Source organism: Nelumbo lutea, chromosome 8, assembly GCF_056320005.1.
Source record: "Nelumbo lutea isolate HS-2025 chromosome 8, American lotus-T2T, whole genome shotgun sequence".
NCBI lineage: Eukaryota > Viridiplantae > Streptophyta > Magnoliopsida > Proteales > Nelumbonaceae > Nelumbo > Nelumbo lutea.
Window position 1 is genome coordinate 57255311 of NC_142691.1, and position 22907 is coordinate 57278217.

Sequence of the window (22907 nt, forward strand, 5' to 3'; positions counted from 1 at the left end):
AAGAAAATGGTTACAAATATATAAAGTGATGTAAAACTTAAATTACACCCGAATAAAATTCATGAATCATGTTTATTACAATAAAAAGTGTATAGTATTTAAAATATACATGGGACAATTATATAAATGTGCTTATAAAAATGACAAGTAAATAAATGCCATGATTCATGAACAAGTATTTTCATATAATTAATTGGAAAGAAGCATTAAATAATAATTAATACCTTCCCATTTGGATATTTTGCTCTGTAAACACGTCCTATTGATCCCTCACCCAAAAGGCGAGCAGTTGCAAAGTTACCAGTGGCAGACTGTAGATCTGCCAAGGTATAAATTACAGCATGAATTGATGAGTTTCTTTTGACATTTATTCTATTTACAAGCTCAGTGTCATTAAATGATTTCATTCGATCAGTAGGTGGAGGCTTGAGACCAATTGAAGCATATGGCTGCGAAGACCTAGCATTGATTGAAAAAGATGAATCCAATGACTTTAGATCTGTAGTGGATTAACATTTAGTTAGTTGCGATGCAATATAGACTTATAAACTCAGAATTTCTCATAATTTACAAGTATTTGTACCTATACAGTTACTAGTATCACAAATATAAATGTACAATACTCATTATAAAAAAAAAAAAAAAAAACTTTTATGCTTATAGATGTGGGAAAACTACCTTTAAAGTCCTTAAGTGCATTATTGGAGAACTCGCTTGATCTGTCATTAGATAGTTCATTTGATACCAAGGGATTCAATGATATTTTCTGATTGATCTTCTCTTCATCAAGAAAATGAGAAGAAGTAGAAGAAGATTTTCGTTTCAATAAAACAATTAAAATCACAAGTGCCAGTAACAGGCCAATCACTATCCCCCCTATAAGTGCTCCATTCAGAACGGATTTTTTTGAACCTTTTTCTTCTTTAGAAGATTTTTTAGTGGGATTTTTTTGCTGGGCAGCACCAAATGTACCTAAAGGTGGAGGTGGAGCAGGTTCACTTGACCATTGATTTCCTCCAGTTCTAGCAAAAAAATACAAGTATAGTGCCCATTAGCCAATGATTATAACAACCACTATATATGCCTCATTAAAAAAACCAATGTTTTAACATAATAATTATTGAATTATTATTAAAATAATTTAATTGATTATTGATAAAAATTTATCTTAAAACTATTCAAATAATTATTTGTACAATCATACCTTAAAATATTTGTTAATCAATTATTTGTAAAACTATTCAAATAATTCAATTAATGTAGAAAATATTTTATTTTAAAAACCTTTAATCAATTACAAATTAAAATCTTATTATCTTAATTCTTTTAAATTAGTTATGATTATTAACAAAAACAATTTATCTTAAAAACATAATCAATTTAATGGGTTACTAATAAAAAATTTTTTGAATAATAAAAAAAATAAAATTTTATATTAAAAATTTTAATCAATTGAAAATAAAAATGCATGCTAAAAGCTTTTATCAATTAATGTGATAAACAAAATATTATGATATTTTTTAGTTAATTATTGATGTAAAAATTTATCATAATTTTTTTATTTAATAATGAAAGTAAAAAAAATCATGTTTTAGAAAAATTATCCAATCAATTATTATGAAGGAATACTTACTTGATATTATCTATGTTCTTCAACTCGGAAGGGATCCAACCAGTGAATTGGTTGTTTGCAACATTACTGTCAACAAAAAAGGAAGTTTAAGTGTAAGAATTTTTCAGTATATTAAATGATACTTTAAATTAGGCTAGCACTAACAAAAATAAATTAAAATGAATTTCAAAAGAATAAACTTTAAGAAAATAATAAGAGTGAATTAATAGTCATTATTAAATAACTATTTATTAAATTTGTAAAGAAATAAAGATTGAGGAAGGAAACATTAGACCTTAGATTTAAGTAGAAATGTTGATTTTCTATTTTGAACAATAATTGTCTAAGCTGATGTGTTGATTTTATTTACACTAGTTTTAAAAATATTTTAATGGGTGATCAAATTACTACTTCACATTTTGCTTTTTCCAATATCTTCAAATTCTTATTTAATAAAAACTACAATAAAAAAATGACATAAGTAAAGTAACAACTAAAGATATTATGTATTTAAGCTTATGAGAAACTTACAGGTCATCAATAGGAAGATGTGTTAAAACATTAATTGAACCTGTAAATTTGTTATTCTGCAAATATCTGTAGAACACAAACTCTAAGTTAGAAAATTCAGCACACTGAACAGTTGAAATTTGATCATTGATCCTTGTATGGGGTGCTTGGCATATTGATGTATATTATTCTTTATATACATAATTCAATAATTTAGTGTTACTAATAGAAAACGTAATTGAAATTAGATGCTTACAATGTAGAAAGGCTAGAAAGAGTTTCAAAACTTTGAGGCAAGTTTCCAGAAAAACTATTGAAAGAGAGATCCCTGCATGGTATTTTATTAGCACATCAATGCATACATTTTTTATGTGATACATGAAACTCTAGCTTTAAAGTTAAAAAACACAAGGTAAAACAAACAAACCTAGATAGCTAGATCTGATCACTTGGTTATAAGTTTGGACCCATTGAGGTTGTACTATAAAACCTCTCAAATATTTCAAAAATTGGACTTTCTAAGGAGCTTTTTCATAATATGGGTAAAATGGATGGACCAAATAACTTATTGTTTTGTCTTTTGTGAATAAAATAATTAAATAATAAGATATTCAAGAATATTGTCATCAACCCAATTTCAGCTTCAGTTGTAGCCTCCTTAATAACCTATTAACTAAAAGACAAAGCGATAGTTCAATTACCTCAACTATTATCAAACAACCTCTAAGGTTTTGGGCAAAGATATTAGAAATTCTAGTAAAACCACAAAAGAAAAACTGGATATAAATTAAAACTTATAAATATTTAGTTTTGTTAAATAAATAATATGATCAATGCTCCACAAAACTTACAGGAGCTTTGGAGAGATTTTGGCAAGATTGTGTGTCCAACTTTTACTTTTACTTTTTGTTTTTCCTTATAACTTTTCTAAAATTTCATTTGCACTTTTTCAACTTCTCACTCATACTTTCTCTAGGTTACCTTTCAGACTCTCAATATGAGATTTAAGATAAGCTCTTCTTTCTCTTGTAATTCTAAAATCACTTTTTCTAACATATTCTTCCGCACCTAGAAAAAACAAACATAAGTTCTTGTCAATCTCAACTTCTCTTTCAACCACATTCAATAACTTTCCTTTATCAATCTTGAAAACTTCATAAATTGAAATTGAACCATATCAATTTTCATTCTCCTCTACTTCATAATCACATTTCACATCTTCACTCCAACTCCCCAAAACGTCCAAATTTTGTTTGTAAGGTTGGTTAAGAAGGGAATGGTTGTAATAGGGCAATAATAGGAAGAGATTCTTTCTATTCAAGATATCTAATACTTGAAAAATATTTCTTTTAATTTTATAAACAAAAAAGTAGTATAGATGTACAATAGAAGAGAACATTAACTATTTGCTAGAATCTTGGGATCTAAAAGGCTTAGTAGAGGTTGCAGAGTGGCTTGGAGTATTATCTTGGAAGCTATTTTTTAGGAAGCGTGGAGGGAGAGGAATGGTCAGATTTTCTTTTTTATTTAGAAAAGGAGAAACATTTCAATAATTATATGAAAAAGTTTAGTAAAATCAAATAATGTCTAATAATCAATATACATAACATTCAAACTAAGGCCAAAAACAAATGATGTCTATTAACCTTTTGTTTTGCTAATGAATCCAGTGACTTGTTTAAAGTTCTTCTAACCCAATTGTAGCAGGTGTTTAACTATCTTGATGGACATTTAATTTACATGAAAACATGCATGTGTCCAAGGGACTTTGCATATGCCTTTTGCCTAAGTGAAAATCAATTTTTTTTAGCCCCCTTTACTTCTAATAAGAAAAATTTAGATTGCTTGGCTAATATAAGGCTTTGTAATAAGGCCGTCAATTCAGATTTTATTATATAATCACCGACTACAAAAGGTCTTCAGTACCTAGCCACAACTGTTCTCAAGGAATCTCTAAATAAACCCACTATACCCATTGACCTTGGACCCATAGAACTCCCATTCAGCTTTATTGTTTTGCGTGGTAGAGGTTTCCACTCCATTACTAACATGTCTTTTACCTTAGAAGATTGTGCCACCTTAGCCCAAGTTCTTATAATATCATTCAATGAGAAGCCTTAAATTCATTCTTGGATCTACGTTTTCCATTGAAGATTCTTCCATTTGTTTCTTTCCAAATAGTCATCGCCAATGTTGTCCTAATTGCCTTCCATATAGTAACTCTCCCTCTTTTTTTTGGTTGTCTAAAAGGACTTGAGCTAAAGAGACTTAATTACCATGTCTTGAGGGGGAGCTCACCTACACCCAAAGAGAGAACAAGTACTTCTAAAAAAAGTGAATGGAGGGCAAGAGATTACTAAATGGGGGATAGTTTCATCATTTTCTTTACAAAGGAAGCACATATAAGGAGATAAGCATTTTTTGTAGAATGTCATAAATGATGGACAACGTATGTTCTTGGGTGGCAAATGAATCATAATTCGTTTAAAGGAAGAAATTATAAAACTTTTTTTATAAGGTTCAACTTTCTGTGTATTGATATGGAATGGTTCATTTGTAGAGTGAGGTAACTGATTTACAATTAACAGAACATGTTTTTTCAAGAACTTTTTGCTTCTCTCTCTCAGTCTCCCTTCTATCTTGTCTATCTCACCCTAACCATCACTCTCATCCCATCTTTCATGCTCTCTTATACCTCATTAGTTCTCTCCTTACAACCTTTTGCATTTTAATTTATAAAAGTTTAAGAAAAACAAATTAAGCTATAATTTGTTAGGGAATGTAGAACAATTAATGGTGTTGAGAAAGAAAGAAATGTTATTTAAAAGAGAAATTTGGCTTAAATTATGTTTGGGCACCTATGTAAGTGCAATCTTGTACTTTTCTCCATAAGTATAAATTTCTTGTTTGGGTGTGAATAGACATACCATTCATAACTTCTTCTTCTTCTTCTTCTTCAGTCTAACAACTTGGTACCAAAGCATCTCTTAGATCTGTGGGATGACATTTGCAGCTTTTCTCCACTTCAAAGGCTACCTATTGATGTTAGATTGCTACTGAGTGATGTCAATTGTTTGCATAGGTTGTGGTGACAACCATTGAATCTAGTATACTTTGAATCACCTTGATTTTAGGGATTTTTTTGGTACAAATCTCATATCCATTTGAAGTTGTTGTAATTTATTATGATTTTTACAAGCAAAAATTGGTAAAAAAATTGGATTTTATAATGAAGCCTTTTCTATGAATTAGATGAGTTTTTCTCTTAAACCTAGACTTGTTAAGTTGTTTTGCTTTTCTAGGATGGCAAAAAGTGGTCCCACGTTTTTGTAAAACTTAGAAAATTTTTAGGAGATTTTTTCCTATATTGTTGCCAACTAGATTTTAGATTATTATTTGCCTCCTAATTGACTTTTGACGAGGTATAGAGTCTTCCAAGGACGTTCAAGTGACCCTTAGTGTGCTTTTAGGAAATGTGGATACTTCTAGTCATATGATAATCATTGAAAAGCTTTGGTGGAACAAATTTTTTGGAATGGTCCCAATCTTCCAAGCTTACCATTGAAGTGTTAGATAGTATATGCCCTTAGCTCTAATCGGACTGACGTACACGAACATTTAATTATAAATGAATAAAATCTATTGTTGTTTCATGTAGATATTGGTATGTTTTCTATGGATTACCCCTTAAACTGGACACTTATGAGATTCATGTTAATTTAGAATTTTCTCAGCCAATGGATAGACTTGGGGAGTTTATCCTGCCAAGGCTGACGTTGGTGTGCTGCAAACCAATTGGAGCAACTTGTCTTAGCTGTTAGCGTTAGACCCTAAGCATAGGTAGGGTGTGTTTGGAAGAAACACTGAACCCGGACCGATTTTCAGTTATGCCCTGGTCTTTAGATATAGATGGGTAAAATTGGAAAGATACACATAACCCCAGACTTGATGATAGTACTGCATTCGGTGTTGGACTAGGCTGTCTTTGATGTGATAATCAGTGAGATCTATCAAGGATCAACACCTAGGCATGTTGGGGCAGTTTGGGAATTCACTTAAGTGGGTGATCATAGTGATAGGATTGGCCCTTTATCAAACAAAGTGAATATCAAGGTTTACACTCTCTTTGATGAAAACCTAAATTGACAGTACTGGATTTTAATTGTATTTGAAACATGTTTTTGTAATATGTATTTATATGTTTTATACTACTATTTTATGAAAAAGGTTTGCAAAAGGTTTTAATCCTGGGATCCATCTGAGGAGATAGTGGCATTATACCTTGCAGCCAGGGGAGAGGTCCTTCCCTATTGGGTGGCGTTTTTGATCATATGGCCGAGAGGTTAAGTATAAGAGACATATAGGGATGACTACCTAATGGGCTTTAGGTGTAAATGTTGGACCCAGATTAAGTCCATGCCGATTAGCTTAGGGGTTCATTGCTCCGAGTAGTGAATTCGGTCAAGCCTCTTATAGAGGTTGGGCCAAACCCTTATGGACTTGAGAGATACTTTTGTGGGTCCCATGTCATACGATATCAGGCCTACATAGGGTCGTGGACCTTTGAAGAAAATGGGCCAAAGGGCCAATATTAATAAGATTTATTAATTTGTCACATGACAACTGAAGTTGTCATGTGAGTTGTCATGTGATTTGGGTCAAGTCTGGGTTTAGTATTGGGTATGGAGTACCTATCCTCTTAAGATGATAAGGTTTATCTCTTAATAGAGTCCACATCCAAATTAGATTTAGATAATTTCCTAATTAGATTAGGAGAGTGCTCCATAATGGGATAATAGAGTCCACATCCAAATTAGTTTTTTTTTCTTTGATTTTGCAAGAAAAACTCAAAAGAATTTCAGGTTCAACCACCCCACTTGATCTAAACAAGTTGGATAGCATATTTGCTAAAAACAAGTGTTGTTGAGTCGGTTCTCTGTACACTATGCCATCTTCAGTTGGAAAACGGTTTCAAATCTGATATTGGGTGTGAATTAACACCTTGGGAGCTGCAATTTGTGGTCTCCATATCAGGTATAATCTCCCTTCTCTTTGGTTTTAAATATGGTCTGGTTCAATACAAGAACGATCTTGAAATTTCAAATTTCAATTTACTAGGAAGTTGGTTCCTGAGAAAGCAAAATTTTTGAAATCCGGCCAGCCACTTTGCATGGTTCGGCTATCCATCTGATGGATTCTAACCCTATTACAATAGTTGTATTAGAGCCAAAAGGTTTGGTTCTTGAACCAAACCAAATCAGATTCAGAAAAGAGATTAAATGGGCGGGAACTATTTTAGCCGATATGGCCTAAACAGTAGTAAAAACTAAGAAATCGGTTCTCAGTATAAGGCCAATGAATTGAAAATCAATCTTTATATTTTTTGATATATTATAGAATTGTTTTATTCTAAATTCTTGGGCTGAAAGTGTGATGGAGATTGAAGTCTTTGATGGTGGCAAGATTCATGCACACCAATTTGATTATTTGGTATGCAATTAATTCTTATACTTTTCTAAAAAGAGTATATTAGGCTTTTTTTATGTAAGCATTAAAAATAAGAGTTTTCATATTTTATTTACATTAGAAAAATCACCAGAGATCACAAAGAAAGAGAGAGAAGGTCAATTTGGAGATTGCAATTTGATGGCATCCTACGTTCGTCTGAATTGAATTCAAACCATCACACTATCAACCCTAGTTATTTAATTTGATTAGTTTCTTTTTATTTACTGATATGGTTGTGAATCATAATTGAGAATTTTCAGATCATAATCCTTGTAAATTGATGCATGCTTTGGACACTAAAACCTAGGCCAATTTGACCTAGTTTTGGTCCAACTCATATGGGCCAAACCTATGATTTAATGGGGACTGTCAACAGCCCCTTAGATCGATGATTAGGTGATCAAGATTGGATCTTGACCCAAGGTTTGATGGGCCATTACATGGACCAATTCAGCCCATGCATGTAAATCCTATTTAGAGTTAGATTAAAGCAACAATAGCCCATTTTAGCATGGACAACTATATGCGTCAAATTGCTTTTTGCAATTGGGATATGCTAAGATAAATATTATTAGATAATTGGGTCCATTGATGGGATGATCATGTGCTAATCTCCATTCTAATGGACCCTTCTCTTGTTTCCTCTCCAAAGAGGAATCCTATGGGAACCCTAGCCCATTAAAGACCCATTTGGATTTGACATTATGAAAGTCAATGGAAGACACTGTGGTAAGACCTAAAGCTAGACTGGGAACTAATATTTTGTTTCCTCCTACATAATATAAGTGTTTTGAGATAGGAAATGCCATAAGATGATACCCTTAAAGGCCTTCTTTCATTAGCACGAAAGTCGGTTGAATTGGTGAGCGAGAATGCACCATAAAATTGGGCTATCCATTTCATTGAGATAATTGGTAGGAGTGATTCATTGAATGATAGGGGCATCATATACTAGTGGGAGGGGCCTATTCTAAAATAGAAGACTCTCACATTACTATGGGGCTTGTCGATATGACGGCCCAATACTTATTGATTGGAAATGTTTAACTTAAAATGGAAATGAACCTTGTCGAATGGAGGCCGAAGGGAAAGCTCATAAGATGGGTGAATTTGATCTTTTACAGAAAGTGACGGGGTTATGCAGTTGAAATAGATGACTCCATGCACCTATGGTATTTTTTCACATTTCTAGGGACATAAATAGTGTCCCCATCATTGAGATAAGAGAGAAATCTCAGAGATGAACAAATGGAGATAGAGCATAGATAAAAATCCTTTCTATGGAAGATAACATGAAATAATAATAAGGCCATGGACCAATTGACTTGTGCTTTTGTTAGAAATGGCACACTGACAATTCACTAAATTGTTAGATGACAATAACTCAAAGGACCTAATTATGCAGATTGATTTTGTAACCTTAATTTGGTAGTCACGTATGAGAAATTGGACAAAGTTTCCAAAAACCCAGCGTCGGAACATCCTAGTGATAGTCTCTAAAGCAAGAAAAAGGGAGTATTAAGAATGAGGAGAAAAAACTCTCTTGCTTGGTGTTACATCATAGCCTGAATGGACAATTCTATCCAAAGATTGTTTGACAAAATTGATATCTACAAAGATATCCTGGATAGTCTAAAATCCATGTGTAAAGAGCAAAATCATTTTTCATGATAGAATATCCTCAAACTATTAATGACCATGATGATGACTGAGACCCGATTAGTTCATGACCATGTCATCCGGATAATAGGGGATATCAATGAAGTGTGGGCTCTTGACTCCCAACTTGATGATGACACTAAAACTGATGTCATCTTAAACTCTCTACCCACATCCTTTAATTAGTTTGTCATGAACTACAACATGAACAAGTCACCTGATGAATACCACTTTTGCAGGAGCTTGGTAATATGTTGTAGAGAGTTGATGAACTAATTAAGAAGGACAAGCCATTAGCCATGCTTGTTAAAAGATACAAATTTGGTAGGAAGAAATGAAAGGGAAAGAAAAGGCCTCAGAGAAAGGGAGACAAACTAAAGAAGTAGAAGATATACAAGTCACCTGATGAATACCACTTTTGCAAGGAAACCTAGCACTAAAAGAGGAACTGCCTTCAGTATCTAGAATCCCTCAAGAAGAAGAAAGAAAGTAATTTTGAATCTCTAGTCATAGAGATCAATTTGTTGGTTACTTCTACCTCTTGGTGTATTAATTATGGGGCTTCCACTCGTGTATGTAACTCTTTGCAGGGGTTCAAGGAAAGTAGACGGCTAGGTGATGATGAGGTCGTGTTCTACTTGGATAATTTACAACTGTTGCAACTACTGATATAGAATCAATAGATTTAGTTTTTAGAGAAGGGATTATTATCCTTAAAGATTGCCTTTATGTTCTGTAGCTTAGAAGAAATTTTCTTTCTATTTATAAGTTATGTAAGGATGGTTATTCTATTTTATTTAATAATACGATTATAATTAAATTGAATAAAAAAATCCTTAATCATGGAGAACTTGGGAATGATCTTTATGTACTCCACCCTTCTCTAGAAACAAATGTAAATGAAACAATGCTGAAACACATACCCAAGAAAAGAGCACAAGAAACGATTATTCCCACATACCTGTTGCATTATTAACTTGGCTATATAAAAAAAGAACATATCACAAAATTGATGAGTGATGGTCTTCTAGATTTTCTCACTGTAAAAGATCTACCAACTTGTGATCATTGCCTTAAAGGTAAGATGGAAAAATGGCCATTTAAAGGTAAGTTTGAAAGAAGTACGAGCACACTTGACCACATACATATTAATGTATGTGGTCCCATGAATGTTAGGACACGCAACTAACATGTCTATTTTATGAATTTTACCATTGACTATTATCAATATATTTACATATACCTAATGAGACTTAAGTCTGAATCATTTGAAAAGTTAAAGGAGTTCAGACAAGAAGTCAAGAAGTAGTTGGGGAGACAAATTAAAACTCTTCTATCAGACTGAGGAGGTGACTATCTTTCCAACAAATTCATTGACTACTTAAAGGACAATGAGATTATATCATAGATGAATCCTGCTTCACCACAATTTAATGGTGTATCAAGGAGAAGAAATTAAATTTATTAGATATGGTTTGACCACTCCTCATCCATTTAGAGTTACACATATTCTTTTGGGGATATGCATTGGATATTGCAATCTAATTGCTGAACCAAGTTCCAACCAAGTTGGTTACTAAGACTCCCTATAAACTTTGGACTAGCAAGAAACCAAGTGTTAAATACTTAAAAATATGGGGTTATCCAATACACGTAAAAAAGATAAGTGCAGACAAATTGGAATCTAAGACCAATCAATGCCTATTTGTAGGCTACTCCAAGGACTCTGTTGGGTAATTCTTCTATGACCGATGGGAACAAAAGGTTTTTGTTAGTCGAAATGCCCACTTCTTAGAGGAAAACTACATTTTAATCAATCATCATTAGGAAGTTGTTGTTGATGAGGAGAGCTTAGGAGTAGTGGAGATAATCCACAAATTCTAGATCGCAACACCTAGCTTAGAAGATCTACCTCAGTTTTTAAACCTCCTGTACGTTTTGACTATGATCAAGAAAGTTACATGATGAAAACTATAGATAGTGAGGAAGATCTCATGGATTATACAGAAGTTATGTTATACATAAACTCCCCGAAGTGGATAGATGAAATGTAAGTTGATGTGCAGTTAATGATATCAATAGAGTCTGGACTCTCATAGACCCTCCCCTTGGAGTGAAAGAAATTGATTGCAAATGGAACTATAAGAGGAAGAAGGGCCTTGACGAAAGGTTTAGACTTATAAAGGTCAACTTGTAACGAAAGGTTACACTTAGAAAGAAGGAGTCGATTATGAGGATTCTCACTTACAGTCATGCTTAAATTAATTAGGACACTATTGGTTATGGTTGCACACTATGATTATGAGATTTCGTAAGTGGATGTTAAAACTGCATTCTTAAATGGAGATCTTATTGAATATATCTATATGCAACAACTGAAAGGCTTTGTTGTCAAGGGTCAGAAACACATGGTGTGTAAACTGAATAGATCCATACATGGATTAAAGCAAGTTTTCAAAAGCTAGAACATCTGGTTTGATTCAATAGTTAAATAGTTTGATTTTGAGAAAAATCCAAATGAACCATGTCTTTACAGAAAGATAGTGAGAGATAAGACTACATTCTTGGTTCAATATGTAGACGACATTCTGTTCATTGGAAATGATGCAAACCTGTAACCATAGTGAAGGTATGGCTTTTATAGCAATTATCCATTAAAGATTTTAGAAAAGCCTCTTAAATCTTGAGACTTTGGCTTTATAGAGATAGATCAAAGAAGTTAATTAGATTGTCTCAATCTATTTATGTTGATAAGATCGTTAAGAGATTCAACATATAGGATTCCAAGGAGGGATTCATTCATTTTAGATATGGAATTACTCTCTCCAAAGGAGTGCCACCTAAGAACCTTGAGGAGATAGAGGACATGAGAAAGGTACCCTATGCCTTTGTCGTAGGAAGCATTATGTATGTATGTTGTGCACTTGGCCAAACATTGATTAGGTTGTGAGTGTTATAAGTAGATATCAATCTAACATAGGACCAAAGCATATGCCTTACAGTGAAAAACATACTAAAATACCTACAGAGGACTAAAGATTATTGTCTTGTCTTTGATGGTAGTTTACTACAAATGATCAGTTATACAAATGTTGATTTGTAGTCTGATCCAGATGATAGAAAGTCTACATCTGGATAGTTCTTTATAATGGGGTCCTACGTACTTAGTTTGAAAAGCATCAAACGAGGGTCTATAATAGATTCAATGATCAAGGCTAAGTACATTGTTGCAAGTGAGGCTATCAAGGAAGCAGTTTGGATGAAGAAATTCATCCAAGAATTAGGAGTCACACCATCCATCACATCACCCATTCCACTATTGTGTGACAATACTTGAAATATTGCTTAGGCTAAGGATCCAAAAGCCCACTCAAAGTCAAAGCACATCAAGAGGAAGTATCACACTCTACGAGAGATTGTTGGTAGAGGAGACATCCAAATTTATAAGGTACCATTAGCAGAAAATGTTGCAAACCCATTAACTAAGCCACTAACATAGAAAGTATTTGGGAAACACATGGATAGTATGAGACTAAGGGTTATACCTGATTGGACTTAAGTGCAAGTGGGAGCTGTTGGACAGTAAATGCCCTTAACTCTAACTGGATTGATGTACATGAACATTTATTTGTAAATGAATAAAGTACATTATTGTTTCATGTTGATATTGGTACTTTTTAGTGAATTACCCCTTAAACTGGACACTTATGAGGCTCGTGTTAGTTTAGAATGTTTTGATCCATTGAATAGACTTGGTGAGTTTATCCTGCCAAGGCTGACACTAGTGTGCTGCCAAACAGTTGGAGCAGTTTGTCTCAGTTGCTAGGGTTAGACCCCAAGTACAAATAGTGTGTGTTTGGAAGAAACACTGAACTCGGATCGATTTCTAGTTATGCCTTGGACCTTGGAGATAGATGGGCAAAACTAGAAAGTTATACATAACCCCAGAATTGATTATGGTACTGCACTAGGTGTTGGACTAAGTTATCTTTGATGTGCTAATTAGTGAGATCTATCAAGAGTCAACACCTAGGCATGTTAAGGCAGTTTGGGAATTTACCTGAGTGGGTGATCATAGTGATACGATTAGCCCCTTTGTCAGAAAAACTGAATATCAGGGTTTATACTCAAATGGAAACCTAAATTACTAATAGTGGATTTCAATTGTATTTGAAATCTGTTTTTGAAAAATATATTTATATGTTATATACTATTACTTTATGAAAAAGTTTTGCAAAAGGTTTTAATCCTGTGATCCATTTGAGCATAAAGTTTTGCACTACACCTTGCAGCCAGGTGAAAGGTCCTTCCCCATCAAGTAGTAGTTTTAATCATTATGGGCTAAAAGGTTAAATATAGGAGAGCATTATAAGGATGATTACCTGATGAGATCTATCTCACTTAAGTCCATTATCCTTAGATCTTCATAGAGTGGCTGAATCCAATGATTATTTAGGTATAAATGTTAGGCCCAGACTAAGTCCATGTTGATTGGCTCAGGGGTTCACTGCTCTGAACAGTGAATCCAACCTAGCCTCTTACAAAGGTGGGGCTGGACTGTTATGGACTTGAGGGAGACCTTTGTGAATCCAACCTAGCCTCTTACAAAAGCAGTTCGAGGGGACTGCTTAAGGCCGTAAAGGGCCTTTCTCAATCTACATACCTTTTTGCCAAAGACAACCTGGTGGAGGATCCATGAACACCTCTTCATGCAGGTCGCCATTCAAGAAAGCATTCTTCACGTCCAACTGATGTAGCTCCCATGAGAAATTTGCAGCTAAATAATAGAAGTCGGATTGTGTTGAGTTTTGCCACCGGAGCAAAAGTTTCTTTGTAGTCAATCCCTTCTTTTTTAGTAAACCCTTTTGCTACCAGTCTAGCCTTGTACCTCTCAATGGACCCATCCTCCTTGTGCTTCACAGTGAACACCCACTTGTATCCAACAGTGCATTTCCCTTCTGGTAGATCAACTAATTCCCAAGTCCTTGCTTTCATTAAGGCTTTCATTTCTTCATCCATAGCCTCTTTCCATTTTGGGTCAGATACTGCCTCAGTATACCTGGTAGGAACATGCATAGAAGATAGAGCAGACACAAAAGAACAATAACGAGGAGACAACTGTGAGTAAGACACAAAATCAGCAATGGGGTATTTGATAGTACAAGAACGAGTAGACTTACAAAGGGCAATAGAAAGATCTAAGTCAGAGGAACTGATAGGATTACCTTGAGTTTCTGAGACAGGTTGATCCAAGTCCAATTGGTCGTTGTCATGAGTTAGAGGACTCTTCTTCCTTCTGTTGTAGGTGATTCTGATATCTCTTTGCAGCTTGCCGGAGTCTTCAGTAATATTTGCAACATCACTAGTAGTAGCTGGTACAATGGGAGCCTTACTAGATTCACCCGGGATACCACAACTAGGTGGATCAGGAGGAGAAGATGGAAGACCTGAGGTCGAGAGAGGTACAAAGAATGGGGAAACAGAAGAATCCTCTTCCATCCCACTAGTCTCCCCCTGAAGATGATTCTGGGAAGAGTGAAAATAGGATTGAGACTCAAAGAATACCACATCCTTTGTGACATATTTTTTCTTGGTGACTGGATCATAACACTTGTATCCCTTCTGAGCAGAGGAGTACCCCAAAAAGATTCCCTTTGTAGCCCTAGGATCCAATTTGGTCTTCTTCGGATCCTTGACATGTATAAAGCATACATAACCAAAGACTCTCGGTGGAAGAGAAAAGTCAGGAAGATGGGGGCAAAGAACAGAGAAAGGAGTTTTCATCCCTAATACCTTGGATGGCATTCGATTTATCAGATATGATGCAGTAAGGATTGCTTGAGACCAATAGCTTTTAGGAACTTTGTGCTGAAATAGTAAGGCTCGAGCAGTCTCCAATAGGTGCCTGTTCTTGCGCTCAGCAACCCCATTCTGTTGGGGGGTACTAGCACAAGATGACTGATGAATCATTCCAGCATCTTCCATAAACAGATTCAAGGACCTTTCAAAGTATTCTGCAGCATTATCTGACCTGAATTGTTTGACCTTCGTACCAAATTGTGTTTCAATCATTTTGCAAAATGTCATGGTTACCCGCAGCACTTCCTCTCGTGATTTTAATAAGTAGATCCATGTGCATCGAGAATAGTGATCAATAAAACTGATAAAGTATCGAAAGCCATCAACAGAAATAATGGGAGAAGGACCCCAAACATCAGAGTGGACTAAGTCAAAAGAAGCTCGAATTTCATTACTTGAAGTTGAATAAGCAGTTCTACATTGCTTTGATAGTTGACAGACTTCACAAACTAACTCTTGACTTGAAACACTTTTGAATAGTTCTGGAAACAACACTTCCAATGATGAAAAAGGTAAATGACCTAGCCTAGCATGCCATAGATGTAACCTAGCTATTGACTCCACATTGGACTGACTACAAGTAGCAGATGTTTGCAAGGCCGAACTGATGTCTGCACTAAGGTAGTAGAGACCTCCACACTCATGACCGCTCCCAATCGTTCTCTTCGTTAAACTGTCCTGAAAGACACAGTGAGTAGGAAAAAAGGTTATGGTACAATTCAAATTTTTGGTAAGCTTTGAAACAGATAAGAGATTTGAAGAAAGATTGGGAACATGCAAGACAGATTTTAGTGAGAGGTCCTTGCTTAGGTCAACCACTTCCTTCCCAGAGATGGTAGAGAGAGAACCATTAGCAACCCTCATTTTATCTTGGCCAGACATTAAATGATAGGAAGAAAATAGAGAAGACATGTGTGTCATGTGGTCAGTTGCACCAGAATCAATAATCCAAGAGGCAGGATCAATAGAACTAGTAGCACTAAAGGCAGAGACAATACCTGATCTGGCAAGGGAAGAGGATGGAAGAGAATTGGTCCTTAGACGGGCTAGGGCCCGGCTAAGTACCTCTACCTCATCGGTAGTAAAACCCAAGGACTTGGTTCAAGGGGAATTAGAAGTCTGTCCCATGGAAGAGGAATTAATTGTAGATGTGTGTTTTGAACCATCATCACTTTGACCCATAGCCAAATTCACACTTGCAGATTGACCCTTCTGATGCTTCTTATCTTTCCTTAATGCAGCTGGCTTCAGATGCGGATGGAGAACCCAACAGGTCTCTTTCACATACCTTTCCCCTCCACAGTGGGTGCACTTCAGATGTCTCTTGTCAGAGTACCTGTTTCCCCTTTGATTTGTAGAGATTAGGGCCGAATGCTCCACAGGCTGTTCAGCTAATTTTGTTTGAGTATCAACCTGCATCTCTTTTCTTCTCACCTCTTCATTCCTCACATGGTAGTAGACATGATGTAAGTCTGGCATTTCATCCCTTCCCAGAATTTGGGATCTTATGCTCTCATATATAGGATCTAGGCCAGTCAGAAACTTAAATGCTCTACCCTCTTCAATTTGTTTGTCATGCTTCTCTTTGTCTCCAGCACTCTCCCAGTCAATGATAAGGTGGTGATCTAACTCTTCCCATAGTCCTCCTAGTGTAGCAAAATATGTTGCAATACTCATATCTCTTTGCCTCAAGGCAGCAATATCTTGATTCAATCTGTAAACTCTAGCATTATTCTTTTTCTGCCCATAGGTTTTAGAAACCTTTTCCCATATCTTGGCAGCCGTGGAAAAATGTTGAATAGTCCTGACTACTCTTGGAGTCATTGAGGCAAGTAGCCAGGACATAACTATAGCATTCTCTTTGCGCCAAGTTCCATATTCAGCACTTCCCACTTCTGGTTCCTTCTTCTGCCCGTCTAAGTAACCAGTGAGTTCACGGGATGTGATGAAAAGCATGGCTGAGACAGACCATTCCCTGAAGTTGTACTCATCCAACAACACACTTGTGATCTGTAGGCTATGCAGATTTGGATTCTCCAGATTAGGAGACCTCCCATAAGCCCTAACATCTCTAAAAGACACTTCCCCGGATATCGAAGACATCTTCACTTACTTGTAAGTGTCAATACTGTAACTGCAATGTATAGAGAACTGTTTCACACTTACGGAACTTGCTGCACTGTAAACTCAGTCCTGAGAACCAGACACAGAGCTGAAACACTGCACACTGTGCCCAAATTACTGTTGTCACCGAGTACTACACTGCAACTTGCTGTGTTGGCTTCTACTGTATGCTAAGCACTGCTACCGCAAGTTATAACTTTACCCACGAACAGTTCTAGGACTGCTGAAATCAGTCCTTCCGCCTAGATCTGTTCTACACAGATCTATCTTAGCCGAATGGCTACAGTCTGCTGTACTGTGTCTATTAGGGCATCAGCCTCTGGGTCTAACTCCCCTTGGGCCCTACAACCAAGGGAAACCCTAGATGTAGGTCTAGCTATGTTCTACGACCAACCCTAGGGTTTCTTTGCAGCAACCAACAAGAAATATGAGAGAATTACCTGCGAGTAGAAGAAGTGGCTGCTGTAACCAGTCGTAAGATCAGTGCTCTAATACCATGTTTGCTGAAATAGGGCTGTCGAATGAGAGAAGAAGAGAAAGAAGAAGAGGAACAGAAATGAAATAGGCGGCAGTAATCCTTTCGGCCAGCCCTAATCTATTATATATAAAGACATTACATAATGTTACATGAATGGACAAGACTGCCACTGATTAGTGATGGGACACCTAGTCGAAATAAACATTAAGTAAGATTAAGCCCAGTAACAAGGCCCACTAACTAATGACTTAAGACCCAACAAAGGTAAACATATAAAATAAGACAGCCGAACCAACAGTTCTCAATCTTGAGTTTGATTTAACTCGACAACATTTATTGAGTGCAAACATTGTATCTCTTATAGTTGACTATTGCCAAGTGCAGGGTAAGGAGAGTAGGTGGGCTGTCCTAACGTATGCTTCTATAATTGAACATTTTGCTTTAATGTCTTTAGTTGCCCAAGTAGAGCACTAGTAAGCACATTGTTAATGAGAAGGCTAATGATGTAATTTGTGAATATTGTAAGAAGTCAAATGTACTAAGAAAAGATACTGAAAACTCAATCCATGCTTGAAACTTTGATAGCTTAAGATTAGGAAGAAGGGTAGTGCCATTTGGCTATGGTTGGTAATGATGTTAAACCTTCTACCACTCCAATTCTTTCCTAGGATTCCTCTGATGTAATGGACAAACTAAGGAGTCTCTTGTTGCATCTAGAGAAAATATTGATTTTAAGGACTCTTCTAGTGCAGATATTAAGACAAGTACCACACCTACTTACTTCTCTCCTAACAGTTCCCTTGAATATTGATTTTAAGGCATTTTCCCGCATGACTAGTATGCCTTAATATTTTAGTTCATACAAGTTAACCCCCATGAAAGGCAAGAAATTGTTGTTGATGGCTCTTAGACACCAATTACTAGTCTGTGTAAAGTTAAGCTTGCTCACAACCTTTCCCTAGAATTTGTCATTTATTTTCTACCCATTATGTTTTTAGGACATAAGTTTGAGGAGAATGATTAAATGTGGATGTGATGTTGATGCAGTCTTCCTTTTTAACCAGGTTTCATAACAAGAGATGTTATACTAGATTGGGTCTTATTCTATGAGAAATTGAGTCTTTTGCAATTGTGGCATTGCCTCTTCGTGACATGCAGTTTGGTTTTAAAATTTTACTTCCAATTTTGTTTAGTTTAGTGTCAAACTTGAGTCCTTAATGTAAGGTCTATCATTTATCAAAACAATGTATAACCACATATTTTGTAATTAATAAAAGTAATATTGCTTTTCACTTGATAGATATTGATGATTGGGGGACATATATTGTTCTTTGTATTAGTGGTTATAAGTATTTTATTTTCTTCATTGATGACTATACTTGATATACTTGGCTCTACTGGATGAGAAGTCGGGATGAATTTCTTACAACTGCCCAAAACTTTGTGATATGGTGGAGACACAATTTGAAAAGAGGATTAAAATATAAATTTGATAATGTCAAGGAATATTTTCAAAGATAATTGAGTATTCTTTAAAGAAAGAGGGTTATTCACCAGAACTCATGCACTTGTGATCCATGATATAATAGAATTCCTAAGAACAACAAACATGTGATCTTTCTTGAAGCTAATAAGAAGTAGATATATGATCTTTCTTGAAGATCAAATAGTTGAGCTTGAGAACACTACAAAGTTACAATCATAGTTTAAAAGCTTTACTGATTTGGATCCAATTCCTTCCTTTATTGTTCATGGTGAAAACAAAGAAGATTTACAAGATAACAAGGTTAATGAAGGTAATGCTTCAAGTGGAAATTTAGTTGATGTTGATAATGAAAAAAAGGAAGAGCAGCCAATAGAAGCTCCTCAGGTATCACAAAAGCAACTTCAAGCTCAAGAAGAAGAACCACAATTGAGAAGGTCTAATAGGGAATGGGTGCCATCAAAGAAATACTCTCTTCACGAGTATGTTATGCTCAGTGATGCAAGAGAATCACAATGTTATGAGGAAGTTATAGAAAGTAAAGAAAAAGAAAAATGATTGAAGGCTATGAAAAAATAAATATATTCATTGCATAAGAACTACAATTATGACTTGGTAGATTTACCAAAAGGTAAAAAGGCATTCAATAACAAATGTGTATTTAGGTTGGAAATAGAAAAAAAATGCTTATGGCCAAGGTACAAAGCAAGGTTAGTTGTGAAAGGCTTTAGTTAGAAAAAGGGCATTGATTTTGATGAAATTTTCTATCTAATTGTGAAGATGTCATCAATCAGAGTAGTGTCAGGCCTAGCAACAAGTATGAATTTAGAGGCTGAATAGTTAGGTGTCAAAATTGCATTTCTTCATGGTGATTTGGAAGAAGACATCTACATGGAGCAATCGGAAGGATTTGAAGTCAAGGGAGAAAAACACATGGTTTCTAAGCTAGGAAAGATCTTATACGTGTTAAAACAAATACCCCAGCAATGGTACAAGAAATTTGAGTCCTTTACGATGGACAATGGGTACAAGAAAAAAACTACCAATCATTGTGTATTTATTAAGAAATTTTTTAATGATGATTTTATTATTCTCTTTCTCCATGTTGATGATATGTTGATTGTTGGGTAAGACATAAGAAAGATTAACAGGTTGAATAATGAGTTAAGAAAATGGTTTGCTATGAAAGAATTGGGTTTAGCATAACAAATATTTGTAATGCAAATCTCTCATGATAGGAAAGCTGAAAAGTTATGGCTATCACAAGAAATGTACATTGAGAAAGTGTTGGAAATGTTCAACATGGATAAGGTCAAGTCAATTAACACTTCAGTTGAAAGTCACTTCAAGTTAAATCTTGAACAAAGTCCTTTTAAGTGAAAAAGAAAAAGAAGAAATGATGAATGTGCCATACTATTCAGTTGTAGGAAGTTTGATGTATACTATGATTTGCATTAAGCTTGACATTGCACATGCAACTTATGTGCTTAGTATATTACTTTCCAATCTAGGCAAAGAGTAATCGAAAGCAGTTAAGTGGATTTTCAAGTATCTTAGGGGTACTCTTGATTTATTTTTATATCTTTTTAGTGGTAAAACAATTTTGGAATGCTATACAGATGTAGACATGGCTGGGGACATTGACTCTAGAAAGTCCACATCAAGATTTTTACTTAATTTTGTAAGAGGAGTTGTGTCATGCCAATCCAAACTATAGAAATATGTTGCTTTATCCGATACAAAAGCTGAATACATTACTGCAACCAAAGCTTGTAAGGAAATTATGGATGAAGCAATTCTTTGAAGAATTGGGTATAGAGCAAGACGAATATGCTTTTCTTTGTGACACTCAGAATGTTATCCACTTAGATAGGTAAGAATCCAAGTTTTCATTTCAAGTCTAAGCATATTGGTGTTAGGTACCATACAATTATAGATGATCTTGAAGAGAAACAATTGCATCTAGCGAAGATTCATACTGAAATAAATGGTTAAGATATAATGGGTTGGTGGGTTTGATCATGAAGAACATCATGAAGAAGGCCTCCACATGAACATCAAACCTGCCAAGAACAACTTTGATTTTTGTAGAGGCTTGGTAGGCTTGATCATGAAGAAGACCTCCTCATGAATCAGAGTGGGAGATTTTTTGGGGCCCTCCTCATGAGGTAGGACCCCAAATCAATAAAGACAAAAAGAAGAAGAGTGCAAAAAGACAAAAAGAAATAAATCAAAGAAAAAAGTGGCTTTTGTATTTGGCTTGTCTTACAAGCCAATATGCCTTTTGGGTCTCAACGAATTAAGTTCAGCTTTCTACCTTTTTTGCTTTCCAAGGGATTTTGGAGGAAGAACAAGGTTTGGTAGAGAAGGGTTTTGAGAAAGGTACAAGAAGAAAATACAAGGATTGTAAAAGAAAGAAGGAATCCTACAGCATCTCTTGGCTCCTTCTCTTTTGCTTTCTTGTTGGTGAGATCTTTCTTATTGATTATTCCATCTATATAGATGATGCTCGTTGTTGTTGGAAACCAAGAGGTTCTCTCTTAATGTATTCATCTAGTTGCAACTAGATAGAACTTGTTGTACCCTACTATTTGGTTGATAGTGGAAATTATGGAATTCAGTTTCATGGTTTTTACCCTCCCATTGGGAGGTTTTCTACATAAATCTTGGTGTCTTTGTCATTACTTGCATTGTATTTGTTAAATTTCTTCTATATATTGTTTCTTTCTATTTGCTTGTTAATCTCTTTAATTTGCACATGGAAGTTTAAAGGGGTTTGTTTCCCCAACAGTGCTAAGTTGAAGATTTTTTCTCTCCACCACTAAGATTCTTTGCCTCTGCAAATTCTCTCTAGACCTAGTGCCCATCGAAATAGAGATAAGGCCCTACCTCCAATTCTCTGAGGGCTTCCTTCTGCTATCCTCAACACTTTAACTCCGAATCCAAAGTGATTAGGAACTACCACCCGACACAAGCCTTACTTTCAGTTCAATCTTGCAGTTCCACACCCAAGAAACCTGAGATAGCAACTTTGACGTCTGAATGTGCTCCCCTTTGAGTTTTCCAAGGAAGCATATTTTAAGCCAGAACTCCCTATCTCTCACCCCAGATCCAGCCACACAATCTCTGATACCTGCTAGAGTTATATGAATCGATGCTGCACCAGTTTCTGAGAAGCCAAACATCGCTCTTCACCAGCCTTATACTTGAAAATGTTTCAATGCCACTATGTCAATGGATCAACCTCAAATAGGTTGGTTCCACCTTGGACCATTATAACTGTTATCAAAGACATTGGATCGATCATCAATTAGGGAAATGGCCACATCTTACATCACACATTTTTATAGAAGGAAACCAGGCAGCAGATTGTTTAAACCCAGTTTCTTCACCTTGTCATCTGGAATGTTGCAATTCTTTTCAAAAATGCCCGCACAATCATAACCAATGTTGTCTTCACCTTTGATCCCTACTTCTGTTCTTCCTTCTTCAATCACCAATAACCAAACTCTACGCCATTATCATCCATAACTATACACCCCTAATATTAATTCCTCCTGTTTCTTTGTTTAATAATGTTTTACTTTTATTACAAAATGGAAGCTCTAGGCTCTGCTTCATGATCAAGAAAATGTTTATTCAAGATAGAACAAATTAAAAATAATATAGTCAAA

At 35.3% G+C, this 22907-nt stretch overlaps 1 protein-coding gene across 8 annotated transcripts in view; it reads right to left on the reverse strand.

Moving 5' to 3' along the window:
• Positions 1-22907, reverse strand: part of LOC148844344 (protein STRUBBELIG-RECEPTOR FAMILY 5-like) — a 55373-nt gene that overhangs the window by 13442 nt on the left and 19024 nt on the right. For 6 of the 8 annotated variants that reach the window (XR_016103796.1, XR_016103798.1, XM_088959813.1 and 3 more), the window contains exons 7-11: positions 2379-2450; positions 2144-2209; positions 1634-1699; positions 679-1022; positions 225-499 (exon numbers count right to left, since the gene is read on the reverse strand). Coding sequence is in view for 5 of the 8 variants with exons in the window: in XM_088959813.1 (XP_088815939.1) it covers positions 225-499; positions 679-1022; positions 1634-1699; positions 2144-2209; positions 2379-2450 (823 nt within the window). In the remaining 3 variants the exon portion in view is untranslated. The remainder of the gene's footprint in view (positions 1-224; positions 500-678; positions 1023-1633; positions 1700-2143; positions 2210-2378; positions 2451-22907) is intronic. The other 2 variants (XR_016103799.1, XM_088959814.1) reach the window with 1 other exon arrangement.